Consider the following 15738-nt stretch of genomic DNA (forward strand, 5'->3'; position numbering starts at 1 on the left):
CAGCCAAAGGGAAATGACAGCACAGGGCCAGAGAAAGCAGTCCAGTGGAGGGGCAGAAACCACAGCTGTTTCCCCTTTGCTAACTCAGCCACTTAGATATCACTTCCTCCGCTCAGGTAACAGCAGGGAGAGATGGGACTGGAAATAACTCTGTCTCTTCCTGTTCACAAAATAACGATTGGTTTGGAAGGAAGGAAAACCAGAGGTGGTTTTCTAGAAGACATCTTCACTCAGAGCCTAAGTATTCCTGAGTCAACTCTGTCTATGAAGCTTCTCAGGAGGGGTGGCTGGGCAGGTGAACCTGTTTTAAAAATTCCCTGGGGGTCAGGAACAACTCTTTCTGTATAGCATCACTGCCCTAGATAAAAATTAAGAATCCAGATTGGGGGATCAAGGGACCCCCTCACACAGCTGTCATCTCTGGGCTCAGAGCTTTCCAAAGCAGCTTTCATACCCACCCTCCCCTCTGCAAGGCAAGCCTGAAAAGAAGCAGTCACCCCATTTTCTAGATGGGCAAATGTAGTTCGAGAAGGGGGAGGTGACATGTGGAAGATGTCACAGCTTGAGGAGCCAACCAACCAGGCCTCAGGTGGAACTTCCGTGGAGCCCAGGCACGCTGGGTGTCATTAAGGGGTCTCTGTGGGGACAGAGCAGGCTTTGGAGCCAGCAGGCCTGGGTCACTGCAGGCCTCTCCACGTGCAGCTCGTTAGCTGTGTAGCATCTAGCAATTCATTTGAGCTCTCTGAGGCTTTGTGCTCTCACCTGTACAGTGTGGATGCCGGCAGGAGCTACACGCTGCATGGGGCTGTTCTGAGAACATCCATATAAACCTCTTAGCACATCGAAAACATTTAGAAAGGTCAGCTGTTATTTTTATTATTACATTTTCCCTAAGAATCAGGCTTGCTGGACTACATGCGAGTGTGGTAGAGGTCAAAGAAACCAAGAGGTAGTTGGAAGCATTGCATTTATTTGTTTTTAGAGACAGGGTCTTGCTGTCACGTAGGCTGGAGTGCAATGGCATAATCATAGCTCACTGCAGCCTCCAATGCCTGGGCTCAAGTGATCCACTCCAGCCTCCTGAGTAGCTCGGACTACAGGTGCACACCACCATGCCTGGCTTTTTAGAATTTTTTTTTGTGAGACAGGGTCTTGCTCTGTCACCCAGGCTGGAGTGCAGTGGTGTAATCACGGTTCACTGTAGGCTCAACCTCCTGGGCTCCAGCCATCCTACCATCTCAGCCTGCTGAGTAGCTGGAGCTACAGATGCATGCCACCACGCCTGGCTTTTTTTGGCTTATTTTTAAACTTTTTTGTAGACATGGGGTCTCACTATATTGTCCAGACTGGTCTTGAGCTCCTGGCCTCAAGCGATCCTCCCTTCCTTAGCATTTTGAAGCACTGGAATTATAGGCATGCGCCACCATGCCCAGCTGAAGCACTGCATTTAAAACTAAGACAAGTTCAGGCTGGGCGCAGTGGTTCACGCCTGTAATCCCAGCACTTTGGAAGGCCGAGGCGGGTGGATCACCTGAGGTCAAGAGTTCGAGACCAGCCTGGCTCACATGGCAAAACCCCATCTCTACTAAAAATACAAAAATTAGCCAGGTGTGGTGGCGCATGCGTGTAACTCCAGCTACTTGGGAGGCTGAGACACGAAAACTGCTTGAACCCAGGAGGCGGAGGTCGCAGTGAACCAAGATGGCACCACTGGGTGACAGAGCGAGACACCGTCTCCAAAAAAGAAAAACTAAACTAAAACAAGTTCAGAGAGAGCATGAAGTAGAAGGGAACATTAGTGTGGGTGTTCAGAAGACACAGACACGCTGGGCTCCCCTCAAGCTGTGCGGTGTTGACCCCCAGACCCTATGAGACTAGGCCCTTTGTCCCTCTCGCCACTGGGGAAGCGTGGATGGAAGTGACTCCACCTGAACCACTGCTGCGTCAGGCCCTCCCATACAGAGCCCTGCACTAGTTTAAGACACAAAGCAGCTGACACCTCACTTCCTGCTGCTCCCTCTTCTCCTCCTTCTCCTCCCCCTCCTCAACCCTTGCTCCCTAAGAGCCTGAGTGCAATCAACTTTTTATGGGGAAGCCAGACCCCTAGGAGTGAGAGCTATAAACAGCAAGGGTGGGACCCAGATGGCCAACTAAAGAGTCCCCCAAGCAGAGCTAGAAAAAGGTTCCAGTCCTTACCTATCTCAGTCCCGGCACAAAACAGCCCTGGAGCCCACCAGGAGGACCACAAAGTGACTATTTAGCTCCCTCTCCCTGCCAGCCCTTGGGAAAAAAGGAAGGTACCAAGGTGTCTACAGGATAAATGGAATTCTCTCTGCTGCCACTGGAGGCTCTCAGAGCTGGCCCTGAGCGTTCCTGTCATCCTTCTCTTCCCCGTCCACCTTCGGCTTTGCCCAGCTTTTCCTTGCACATTCCACCTCCAGAACCTTTGCTTTTCCCTTTCTTGGAATGCCCCTTCCCAGTTTTCCCATCGAAATCCTACTCTTTCCCAGCCAAATCCTGATCACGCCTCGAGGCCCATCCTGAAGCCTGCCTTCCCCAGTTGGTCTTCCCTGACTCCAGTTCACAGAACGCTCTCCCTCCTCTGAACAGCTTCAGGACTCAGTGATTATGATACCAAATACTTATGCTGCGCTTCAAATGGTGCCACGTACTGGTCTAAGCTCTTTACAATTACAAATTCATTTCATCTTCATCATAACCCTAAGAGCTAGGTCCTATTTATATATATATATATATATATATATATATATATATATATATATATTACTTGTGAGGAAACTGAGGCTGACAGACATAAGTAATTTGCACTGGATCCATGGCAGTGAGTAGCGGGGCCAGGATATCCCAATGCTCAATCAAGGGCTACAGCACGCAGGTGCTCTGGGACAACAGAGCCTCCCAGGTGCACCCCTCTTCCTCAGGTGGTGCTGCCTGGACTTGCTGGTTATTTTCTCTCTCACCAAGCCAGCTCTGATGGGGAAAGAAGTGGCACTCACAGACGTGGGTGTCAGAGACCAGGGTGAGAATCTCAGCCCTGCCACAGAATTATGCTGAGTGAGAGTGACACGAACCCTCCGAGCTTCAATTTCCCCATCGGTAAAATGGGGATGAAAATACCTACTGGCTAGGCATGGTGGCTCACACCTGTAATCCCAGCACTTTGGGAGACCGATATGGGTGGATCATGAGGTCAGGAGTTCAAGACCAGCCTGGCCAAGATGGTGAAACCCCATCTCTACAAAAAATACAAAAACAAAATTAGCCGGGTGAGGTGGAAGTCACCTGTAATCCCAGCTTCTCTGGAGGCTGAGGCGGGAGAATCGCTTGAACCCAAGGAGCAGAGGTTGCAGTGAGCCAAGATCGCACCACTGCACTCCAGCCTGGGTGACAGAGTGAGACTCCGTCTCAAAAAAAGAAAAGAAAAAAAAAAACCACCTACCTAATGACATGGAGTTGTTACGAGGTTCAAGTAAAATCTCCTCTAAAGCCATCTTCCGCATTGCCTGGCACATAGTAGGTGCTTGTATGTTAGTTCTCCCCCTTCTCATGGTATCTTGACAGCCTTGCCAGACTCTGGCCAGCACCACGCACAAAGCAGGGGCTCAGTCTCTATGGCTGATGCGGTGGCTTGCCTGGGGGTTACCCAGAGGCACAAGGGGGATCCTCCTATGACCTCCATCCCCTTCACAGCTAGGCTCCTGACCTTTCCATTCACCTGCCTGCCTGTGACTGGCTGCACCACAGGCAGCAGAAGCCCAGGCCAGGCAGGAAGTAGCATGCTGCTCTGGGAATCCGCCTCTGGAAGCCCTGATCACTCTACTGGGCGCTTTCATTATTTTTGGCAATTGTCATAGCAGAGAACACCTCTGGCTCTCACTCAGAACCCATTTCCAAAGCCAGAATCTCCACCTCATTTCCCACACACACCCCTTGTCCTTCCTGTCCCCTGGGTCCCTATCCTAATCCACTATCCCTTTCCTGGATTCTCAGAACTCAAGATGAGTAAGTGGGACTACCATGTGTATAACTCTATTATTTGTTTTGTTTTGTTTTGTTTAATTAAGAGGTAAAAGAGAACACAGTTGCCCGTTAGACTTTTTCTGGCCAAGAAATAGTCTGGTCAGTGACTCAGGCTGAGGAAATTAGAAGGCAATTTAGAGGGAACTGCTGTGCAAACCCAAAGTCAGAAGTCTTAACAACACTTCTCTAATTCATAGCTCCCACGGTCAGTTAACTCACGCGGGCCCTGGAATATCTCTTTGGAAAATGCAGCAGCTGAGGCTTGTATTTCTGGAGCTGGAACCAGTCTCCTCTGATATCAAATAGGTTTATTTTTCCCTCTTCTTCTCTTCCCCCTGCCTGCCACCACTAACGGTGATTTCTACCCTGGTTTAGCCCCCAAAAGCCCTCACTCAGCTCGACACAGGGCTGTAATAAATGCCTGGCTGTGCTCCCTGTTCAACGGCCTTGAAGGATGTGGTTGGTTGTTCCGTGAGCAAGGAGCCTTGTCAGACCCGTGAATCACCCCTCGATCACTTCCCTCCCTGGAGAAGAAACTGTTCCTGTGCTTGTGCATGTGTGTGTGTGTGAGAGAGAGAGAGAGAGCGAGAGAGAGAGAGAGAGAAAGCAGGCAAGAGTGCTAACCCACGTGTGGTGCCGACCTTGGGGCTAGGATCCTATTTGACCTTACCCTTACCCAGAGCCTTACCTTTCCTTCTCTCCTAACCTCTGTTCCTTCCTGGCTTACCAGGAAGCCACCACCAGATCCCCGTGCTTAGCTCCAGGAACCCCTCCAGGTTGGAACAGCTGCTCTGTGTTTATCTGTTCCTCTTGGAGGTTGGGTGTTTTCCATGGGGCGTGGAGCCCACTTCCCCAACAGACTGTGAACGGCTGGTCCGTCCTTTTTGCCTCAGTCTTTCCTTTTCTCTCAGATTCACCAATTGGGTCGGAAATCACCTGCTGTGCTTTGTTGATCAGGAACAGCAGATGGCAATGAGCATATGGTGCATACCCATGGTGGGGTCAGGCACTCGGTAGATGCTTTACCCCAAATTAACTCAGGCCAGGTTCCCAAAAGCCTTGTGAAGTTACAGGTGAGGAAACTGAGGCTCAGAGTGACAGCCCAAGGTCACACAGCTAGGAAGTGGCAGAGGCAGGATTTGAGCATGATCTGCCCAGCACCACACTCATTCCATAATGGAACTGGCCCTGAAGAAGGCCCTTATCAGGCCGTGGCTGCCCATTCTAATTCCTGTGGGGCTGGAGTCACAATCTAAGGGCTGAGAAAAAAAGAAAGGCAGACAAATGAATGCATTTGGGGCCAGTTCCTAAGCATGTGGCTCCCAGGACCAAGACTAAAATCTGAGATGATCTCAGCAGAGGAAGAATGTATTATTTCCACCGGGGCAACCTTAACTTATTACCCCAAGCACTACTGGAGACCAGATACCAGCCTGAAGTTGCTCAACTCCTCCTGCCTCACAGTGACCCACCGGCGTTGCCCACCACAAACTCACCTGCATGGCACATGGTAGATGTCTACACAGTGAGGCAGTCCTAAATACCAGCCTGCACTGCTCTGTCACCATTGCATGGGGCTGAGCCTGGCCTTCCTGCCCAGATTCTAATTGAGCAGAAGGGCCCCATCTTATATCCACATCCTCCTTTGGAGCTAACCTGACTGCATTGCCCCAGATCTGCCCTGTGCTAACTGTGAGACCCTAAGCAAGCTGATGAACTGCTCCAAGTCTCAGTTCATCTGTAAAATAGAATCCAAAAACCTACCCCACATTAGGGTGCATTCAATGACCTGCAGGAATCACAGGAAAACACCAGTGTTACTATTTGCATTCCCTAAAGAGTCCTGCAGAGAATCAGAACATTCATGATTGGTATTTGTCTGAAATAAACAAATCAGGAAGTAAAAGAACCGTGAAAGTGCAATATTCCCAAATCAAATAGATATAATTTCTTGTTTGTTTTCGATGGTTTGTTTTAGATAAATGAGCTTTACTCCACCACCGTATGAATTGATGTATACCTATACCTGCCGTGAGCACAAAGAATCAGGTGGACCTGAACTCAAATCTTTACGGGAAAACTTTCAAATGAAGGAATCTGCATTCTATATCCAGCATCATCAGGACCATTTTTAAGACAAGCGTCAGAGGCCAAAGCCAGTTTACCTAGGATCTCCCCAGCACAGCTCAGAAAGCCAGGAAAGGAGCCTAGCTTCGGGCCAGGGACCTAAGCAGCTGACCTAAGCAGCAGCTGCCTGCCCCTCTCCACCCCACCCCAAGCAGGGGCTGGGCAGAGAGGAAGGAAGCCAGGGCTGACAGTGCCATCCACATGATGGAGGCTACTTGCGTGCCTTCATGAACGGACCGAAAGCACAGGATCCTTCGTGTCCAGGCAGCTCCCCCTCCCCATGGGGATGAGCAAACCCTTTGCAGGATGTCCTGAGAGAACCTTTGCAGTGTGTTCCCAGCATTCTGGAGCCAGCTGAGCTCCTCCTGCATGGGCCTCAGGACTCTCATCAGCTAGCTCTGGCTAACACGCACATCCCGTAAAACCTCTCCGCTCTGCAATTTACCAAACCACAGACTCAGAATTCACCATCAGCGGAGAGAGGCTGAAGGAGATGTGCTCCTCCAGTGCAGAGGGTTTCCAGAACATAGGCAAAGGGGGCAGCATGTCCTGCCAGCTGACCACACCAGAGGCCTTACCCAGAACACTCAAGCTTCTGGTGTGTGGTGTCCACTGTGCACGAGCCAGGAGAGGAAGAGGCCGCAGCCTCCCCCAACCTCTCTTCCTGCCTCTGTCTGTCCCATCAGGCCCTTTCTATTGCTTTCTTTCCGCTTTCTATTATTGGAGATGCTTATGTTATATATTAATATATATATACAATTCCCCAAATGGGTAGAAACTTTTCCACCACCAGGTATTTGTCCTCTTAGCCAACCCCAACCAGACTTAGGACACATGCAATGAAAAAAACCCACAGAGAAGGCAAAAGGCCAGTTAGACCAAGGTGCTGTGAATAGCTGTGTTGCAAGTTACTTGACCCAATCTGGCTCTCCATTTCCTCATCTGTAAAATGAAGTAGCTGAGCCAGATGAATCTTCGGGTCTCTGCCCATTCCGCAGTTCCACAACATACAACACTTTCTCCTTTCACTGTTTTCCAGAACCCTAGTTCAGAACTCTGTATGGCTCCATCTGTTCAATGACATCACTCCCTGCCCCAAACATAATGTCATCGATTCTTACTCGGGAAGCGGAGATGGCCCGGGAAACACTTTGTCTGTAAAAAGGGAGGAAATGATCGTTTCGAGGAAACTGCACAGGACTTCTTTTGTGTTTTTCACACAGAACAAGTTATTATCAATCTTAAAACCCAAAATCTTTCTTCCTTTTTTGCCAGACCATTAATAGCTGCTTTTCAAAAATACTTTCTTAGTCAGTATCTCACCAATATAATAAGCTACCATTTAATAAGTGCTTACTGTGTGCCAGGAGCTGGGCTAAGTGCTCTACATAGATGATCTCATTTAATTCTCCTGACAGCCCTAGGAAGTGCATACTATTATTATCCTTACTTGAAATTGAGTAAACTGAGGCCCAGGGAGGTTTAAATAACTTGCCCAAGTTTGCACAGCTAGTTAGTGGCCACGCCAGGCTTTCAGCAAGACAATCTAACTTCAGAGCCCCAGCACATAACCTTACCTTTCAAAACTGCCTGCAGTGGGTCCAGGTGCTAGTTTGTTACAGGTGTGTCCTGCATCTGCAACCTTGGGCACCACTGGTGGGAACTGAAATGTCATGTTTCATCTAAAATCCAGAGTTAGATACGCGTCTGCTTGGGTCTCAGAGCAGAGAGTGCCATCTGTTGAATGCAGTGCCAAGCTCAACCGAAGACTAAAACTGAGAATCCTTAAAACTTAGCCTGCAACATTTGAGAAAAATAAACCCCAGTATGTACAAACGGACATCTGTCCACAGAGCCGGTTGACCACCTGGTGACCCAAGCCCTCCAAACAGAGCTTTCTTGTAACAGCAGCAGAAGATGCTTGCTTGACCAGATAATACAAAAGAAACAATTCTCTAAGGGTGTCATAGACTGTTCCCAGGAGGCACCCACCTCCCCGCCTGGTCAGCAACCTGCCTCCACATTTACCTCCTCTCCATCTGAGTCCCACCACATTTGCTCAGCTATTAAAAAAACCCGAAGTTCAGAGCTACCGGTGACAAAGGCAGAAAGAGTAGCCCGAGGCTGACATTGCCACAGTCCCCAGTCCCTTTGCAACAGTGGAATAAAAGGCACTTCAGAGATCAATGGGCAATCCAGGGCAGCAACCAGCAGCCTGTTTTAATTGTTAACATTAATGCTTTGAGCATTGGAACTGCTCTTCTAAATACCTAATTTGCAAATAACATGCAGTCCTCTGTGCTTGGGTCTCTTCTATCTCAAGTACAGGAGCACAGACGCTCCAAGGGGTCAAGGACACCGTGTTTACTTCCTGAGGTGTGAGGGATGGGAAGGCAGGACCAGCTGAGACGAAGAGGGCCTGTCGCATAGGCTCTGGAGCTGGCCCAGTCAACCTTAACCCCTTCTCATTAACTATGGGGGAAGAAGGGGGAGGGGCAGTCGGCGGTTCCTCGGAGACCACAGCAAACATTTGCCTCCTCGTGTCTGGAGATGGAGCATCACTTAAGAGGAAATGAACCCGGTTAAGGGTCACATCCAGAGGAGGAATAAAAGGAAAAGCCACGGTTCTCCTCACACCAACGGACACAACGGCTTTAAGAGGGAAATCAAAGCTCAGCGCAGAGGGTGGAGGTTGGGCTGGGGGGCGTTGGCTCCTTCGGCCCCCAGCCCCAGGCCTAGGAAGGCAGAAGCAGAGCTGGCGTGGGAGGCAGGGCGAGAGGTTTCCCTCCCCAGGGCGAGCTCTGAAAGCGTCTCGGGCTGTGTGAGCGTGAGCACCCAGGGCCCCCGGGGAGGGCCGAGGAGATGCGCTTTCCCAACGGGGCTGCTCTGCGAGGGGTTGACGGAAGCTCCCCCCACCATCCATCAAAGGCGGACAGATGACTTCACCGTTGTAACAGACAAGGGCAGCCACTTGCCAATTCCAATGCCAAAAAAAGAAACCGGGGAGGGGGAAGGAGGAAGCACAGAAGAGGCTTCCCTGGAGATCAGAGCCCTGCGAAGAAACTCCACGGCCGCGGGCTACCCCGTGGGCGCTTAGCTCCCGGACCTAAAGGCGGGGAGGGGAGAGGGGCCTCCTGGGGCCCTCCCGGGACCTGGGGCCACCCCGCAGAGTCGGCGGAGACTGTACTCACATAGTGCTTGGAGGGGTTCCTCCGCTTCTCCACGTCCACCACGGTGGCATCCTGCACGCAGTAGGCGAGCATCTTCCCCCACAAAGCGAGTGGCGCCCCGGCGGCGTCACCTTCTCATCCCGGCCGGGCTCCGGCTCCTTCTCCAGCTGCCCGGGTCCCGGGGCCGCCCACCACCCCGGCCTGGCGCGCCGACAGCTGCCCGGACTCCCGGTGCCCTCAGGTCCGGTCCCGGGGACGGGGGAGGATCCCGGAGGGCGCGCGGGCTCCGTGCGCCCAGGGCAGCTCCCCGCCGGCCTGCCGCGCGCCCCTTCCCTCCCGCGCGGCCGCCGCGCTCCGCTCACCCGCTCGCTCTCTCCGCCGCCCCGTGGGTCCGGCGGGAACAGGCGGAGCAGAGGAGGGGCGGGGGTGTGTCCCGCAGGCGAGGGGACGGGGCGGGGGCCCGGAGCCTGCTGTCAGCGCTCTGGGGAGGGGCCGGCGGCGCCCCTTCGCTGCTCTCCGGCTCGGGCTCCGGGGGGATCGGCGCTGGCGGAGGCTGCGGGCGCAGGAGGCGGAGGCAGGGCCTGCCTGGCAGGGAAGGGAAGGGAGGGAGGGGAGCGAGGGGAAGCGCGCGGGGAGGGGCTCCGGGCCGGGGGAGGGGCTCCGGACGTCGAGGAGGGGGCTGCAGCCTGGCCCGAGTGGCAGGGGGCGGGCCGACGAGACCCCCACCGAAGCCCAGCGCGCACCCAGCGGCCTGGCGCGGCGCTTGGCTATTTCGCCGGGCACAAAAACTCAGGGTGGCTTCGGGGGGAGAAGGAACGGGGAAAGTGAGCCCACCTCGCCCCCAGCCTGGCTTTCCGCGTCGGAGCGGATTTGTGCCTTTTTGTCCCCACCTTTATGTTCCCCTACCACTTCCACCCCCAGATCTCTTTAGTGAGAAGTAGTTTATTACCCGGCTGTTACTGCCCAGGCCCCCGAGGAGATGGGAATGGGGAATGGGCGAGCTTTAAATCCTTCAAGCCACAGCTTGTTTGGACGAACCACCTGACCCCCTGGAGGTCATAAAGGGTGAACTCTCCCCGGAAATGTGATCGATTCGTTGCCTGAGTCGTTCCAACGATCTGGGCTTGTGTAAGAAACCTGTGACATCATTTACCAATGACAAAGTTACAAACTCTGCATAACACCACTGCCTTAAGCCTCAGGCTCCCCTGGGGACCCTCCCCAGGCTAGCGACAGGGAAGGCCGCATACAAAGGCAGGAAAACCCACCGGCTGGAGGCCAGCTCACCATGAGCCTCAGGCTCTGACATTCTCACCCCTCCCTCTAATCTGGAAAACTCACTTTCCAAGTCATTTGTCCGTGGTCCCTGGACTTGGAGCACAGCTACTAAATTCAATTTAGCTTCACCCCCTTCTAGTTCAACATTTCTTTTCCATTCTGCTTTCAAATATTTAAAATGGGTAGTGTTTTCACAGCTAATCCAGTTGTTTCACAATCACAATAAAGCTTCGTGACTGTGGACCAATGTGAAACATCTGAAATAAGGACAAATAATTTTATGACCTAATTGCATTAATACTTTCCTCTGTGGGCTCTCTACTGTCAGAACCCAAGCACCAATCTAAGGCCTTATTTATTCACACATTTGCTCCATATAGAGCACCCCACTATTCCTCCAGCCTCCCTGGAGAAGGATGCTAGGACGCCAAACCATGGCAGAGGACAAAGGAAAAAGCAGAAAAAAAGATGGATGGGTCTGGAGGGGGGGCGGGGCAGACTGTGAGACATCTTGGCACAGAGCTTCTTAGAGAGGATCGAAAACCGGTGTGAACGTCGGAGCAGGAGTCCTGGGGCAAGGTGCACCTGGTAATGTTGCTCAGTTGATGGGAAAATGGGGGGACAGGGCACTACCTCCATGAGCAAGGCTTACTTCCCGAAAGGATGAGAGGTAGACACAGAACGGGCCCTGGGCTCTGAGCTGTAGAAGCTGGGAGGGTGCCGGCCAGTTGCAGGTCCCCTCTGATAATGGATTAAGACAGCCCATGAGTTTGGGATGAAGAGATTCATCATCGTCCTCACGTAACTCATCTTCTGTGGATGGCAAGGTCTTCTGGAAGAGCTCATAAAGCTGAGAAGCCATGGTGAGGGGAGCTGGTGTTTAGCTGTTGTGGCAGGAAGAAGAGGAGGGGGTTTAGCTAGACTTGGGTCCCCTTGTGAATCAAAGCAGTCAGCTCACCTAAAACAGCACGAGTGGTTTCCCCATTACCCTTCTTCTGGACCCAGATCCACAATGAACACACCAAGCACAAGAAATTTGTAGGAGAAACAGCCCAATGCTTCCCCACTGTCCCAGCAGCCTACAAGGTGGTAGCCTTTTTACTGCCTACAAAACTCCCTGCAACTTGACATCTTATAAATTCAAGCTTTTAAACTCAACTTGAGCATACGCCGAACTTCTTTCTCCCCAAATTACCTCAATTGGAGGAAGAAACTGAGTGTGCCCCCCAAATACCATGGTGCCAAGATCCGGGCAGAAGTTATTTCTACCTGTGGTAGAAAATTGTCTTTTCTGTACTGGGGCCATATGTCCAAGAGGCTTTAAGTATGAAATGGTGCAGGCTATTCCTTCTCTGGGTACATTTCAACCACATGCAGATTTATTTCCCACAGTGCCTTGGGAATTCCTTTCTGTTCAATACACATCTATTGAATGCTTCACATGTGCCTCGCAATCCCCACAAAATGACAGAGACTTGGGTGTGTTTCCTTGGAAACAGGGACTGTTCATCATTCATTAAATACCCTGACTATGTGTGGCACACAATAGGTACATAGGGTGGACTCTGTTGCAATCTGGTCAAAGAGCTAGTGCTAGAGAGGATTAGAGGATTAGGTAAACCCCTATTTTGCCACCTCCACCCGTGAACTGGGGATCACTCCAACCCAAGGATATTGTGTGAGTTAAAAATGACAAAATATAATTGCAAAAAAATTTTTTATTTTTTATTGCACTTTAGGTTCTGGGGCACATGTGCAGATCGTGCAGGATTGTTGCATAGGTACATACATGGCGGTGGTTTGCTGCCTCCATTCCCCCCACCCCCCGTCACCTATATCTGGCATTTCTCCCCATGTTATCCCTCCCCAACTTCCTTACCCCCACAAAATATGTGTATATATATATTATATATATAATATCTATATTATATATATAAAATATATAAGCAAGAGAAAAAGAAGCCACATGAAATGCAAAATGATACCTGAAACTGATTTTTCAAAAACAGGTTAATTGTAGGATACTTAGAATCAAAAAATTTTCCAACTAGAATGGACAAGAGAGGTTATTTATTCCTCTTATTTTATAGAGGAACAAACCAAGGCCAAGAAAAATGAAGCAAGCTGCTTGATGCCACATAGCCAGTTAGTCCCAGATCGGCTGTCTTTCCTCTACCATGTTTATGTGCCTACACATGGGCAAGAAGAGCTCGTTTAGAGAGCACACTTAGCACACCTGTAGATCTGGAATGCTGCACTCACTCAAACCCTGGAGTCCCTGCTTCCAGTTGCCCATTCACACAAGCATCACACATTGCCTGAACTTCCCAATAAAAAGGACTGTACACTCCTCTAGAGCAGAGGCCGTCTGTGTCTCCATGGTCCTCTGTGTACATGCAAATGCCATCAGCTCCCCTAAAGCAGAGCCCACCCTACCTCCTCTCCCATGTAGGGTCTTTGTGACCACCCCAAAGAAGACAACATACAGGAAAGTACTGGAAACCAATGTGCGCTATGAAGACACAGTATAACCTTCTGTTCCTCTTCAGAAATTGAATGACAATTGTTAATCATACATTTGTTTCCCAATCATACATCATTCTACGAGAGCTCAGCCTTCACTGTATTGAAATTTATTGATATCCTTTATGTTATTTAACTTTCCTGTGCTTTAGGTGGTGCCCTCTAAACCAGTAAGAAGCCTCTAAAGGCCTTGAGGCCCATGAACTTGGACTTGAACACCACCCTTTCCCTCCCCAACCCCGCCATCCAGCACCTCCGCCGCCTGCCACACACACCTGCCCACCTAGCGCAGAGCTTTATGCACGCCAGGCCCTCAATACATAGTTGTCTTTGTAAATTACTGGGATCTCAGAAGATATTTGTGGTTACTGCTGGGGCTAAGTGATGCCTAAGAAGAACTGGAGGACAGAGTCTCGGAGCAGGACTTACCCAACCTGGGTTCTGGTCCTGGCTCAACCACAAACCAGCCTGTGACCTTGGAGTTCTTTCCCATGTCTGTGTCTCTGGTGCTCTGGTCCTTTCCGTGCTCTACCATGGTGGATAATTTACATAAACTGAGGTCCAGCCAGACTCTTACCCAGAATTGTGTAAATTTGAGTGAAATTTGGGGCCCCCTTCTGGCCAAAGTGGTTTTAGCACTTCTACCTCCTGTCACTGGCCAAAGCTATCACAGATCCTGGCTCACCTCTGGCAGGGACAGGCAGGAGGTAACTGCCATTCTACAGAAGGTAAGCAGTCCAACGCTCAGCTTCTCTCTCTGCTTCTCCTCCTCCTCCTCCTTTTTTTTTTTTTTTTTTTTTTTTTTTTTTTTTAGACGGAGTTTCGCTCTTGTTACCCAGGCTGGAGTGCAATGGCGCGATCTCGGCTCACCGCAACCTCCGCCTCCTGGGCTCAGGCAATTCTCCTGCCTCAGCCTCCTAAGTAGCTGGGATTACAGGCACACGCCACCACGCCCAGCTAGTTTTTTTGTATTTTTAGTAGAGACGGGGTTTCACTATGTTGACCAGGATGGTCTCGATCTCTCGACCTCGTGATCCACCCGCCTCGGCCTCCCAAAGTGCTGGGATTACAGGCTTGAGCCACCGTGCCCGGCCCCTCCTCCTTTTTCTTCTTCCTCTGCCCCCTCTCTCTCTTTCTCTCTCAAATCAGCCTTGATATATTTATTTATTGACTTGCATTTGGGGAGTGTCTTGAGGATGGTCCCTCCTGAATATGGAGCAGACAGCAAGGCCGACTGCCCGGGGAAGTAAACTGCTTGCCAGGCTTCTCCTCTCTTTGCTGGGGAACAAGACGAGGATATGGGCCCAGAACTGCCCCACTGCCCAGCCCCACTGTTCACAAATTCTAGCCATACTAACAGGCCCCTCCTGTTGCCAAACCACCAGATGGTGGAAGCCACCTCTGTCCTACACCCAGCACAGTTTAAGTTCATTAGCGAAATCTCAACATGCTTCTTTACACTGTCCCTTGAGAGTCTCAGCCTCCTGTCTTAGCCTGGATTCCGGTGAGGGTTTGTGTACAGCAGAAGGTTTTGATAGAACCACTTGAAATTCCAGCCTTAGCAAGTGATCATGCCCCTGGAATACCAAAAGGGAAATCTGGGAACCTGCACAGCCATAATTAGATTCACAGAGGAAAACAGTATTATTCCGTAACTCCAGGCTGCATCCCTAACCCTGACCAGACGTCTAGCCCTCAAACTAGTGCATGGCATTTTAAGACCCTCAGGAATGAGTGTGGATGGTTTCATACCATCTATCTCAATGACTGAACACACCTTGAGGTGAATTCCTGGCTGGGAGGGGGCTGTCAGCATCATCTGGGTATAAAAGATCATCTAGTACGGTTCCGCTTTAGTGATAAACCACCACAGATTTTCTTTTTCAAAATCCCCCTGGAATTTCCAGAAGCCAGCAAACCCTGAGCTGGCCTCTTGAAGACAAAAGGAACAGAAAAGAAAAATCTCATGGGGAATTGAAAGGCAGTTGCTTTGAAAATAGCCTCAAGTCACAAATAACCAAATATCTGAGTCTGGTTTTGGTTTTACCCTCTCTTTTTTTATTTTCACTTCTTTATTCAGAAATGGCATAGAAATTACTTCCTGTTTAAATCCATACATCTCTTTCAGGTGAAAGATGAAAGACTGTCAAAGTCAAGTCTGGCTTCAGCTCAAACCCTGTCTTATGTAAAGCAGAAGACATCCCCCTAGTTGGTTCCTTTCTTACTCAATAGGTGAAGATAAAAAGCCTTAGCAGGCTGGGTTTTGCCTACATGGGTAAATGTGGCTGGGATTTGGATGGTCATCAACAAGGTATTGCCCTAGGCAGAACTTACCTCCTAATATACGAACAGTGCATGTCTTATTTAAGACTCTTTGGTTTACACATACGAAACATTGAGCTAAGCTAGCTTGAAAAGGGGGAAGGGGGTTTAGTTCCAATATATAGTAGCGTCTCATGGAATCCACACACATCCTGGCTTCTTGAAGTAGTAGAACCAAGAAGTATAAAATCTTTAAGAACATAAGCAATAATAATTTTCTTCATCTCATCTCTGCTTAGCACTGTGTGTCTGATTTACTTTTTTGACTGCAAATTTT

At 50.3% G+C, this 15738-nt stretch overlaps 1 protein-coding gene across 5 annotated transcripts in view; it reads right to left on the bottom strand.

The window, feature by feature from the left end:
- The window catches only part of SH3PXD2A (SH3 and PX domains 2A), a 267638-nt gene extending 257774 nt beyond the window's left edge, over window positions 1-9864 (bottom strand). For 2 of the 5 annotated variants that reach the window (XM_074382817.1, XM_074382816.1), the window contains exon 1: window positions 9360-9861. In XM_074382817.1, coding sequence (XP_074238918.1) covers window positions 9360-9431 — 72 coding nt within the window. In that variant the 5' untranslated portion in view covers window positions 9432-9861. Of the gene's footprint in view, window positions 1-9359 lie in introns of all 5 variants that reach the window. The other 3 variants (XM_074382818.1, XM_010333118.3, XM_003922227.4) reach the window with 3 other exon arrangements.
- Between the last annotated feature and the right edge of the window lie 5874 nt (window positions 9865-15738).

Source organism: Saimiri boliviensis, chromosome 12, assembly GCF_048565385.1.
Source record: "Saimiri boliviensis isolate mSaiBol1 chromosome 12, mSaiBol1.pri, whole genome shotgun sequence".
NCBI lineage: Eukaryota > Metazoa > Chordata > Mammalia > Primates > Cebidae > Saimiri > Saimiri boliviensis.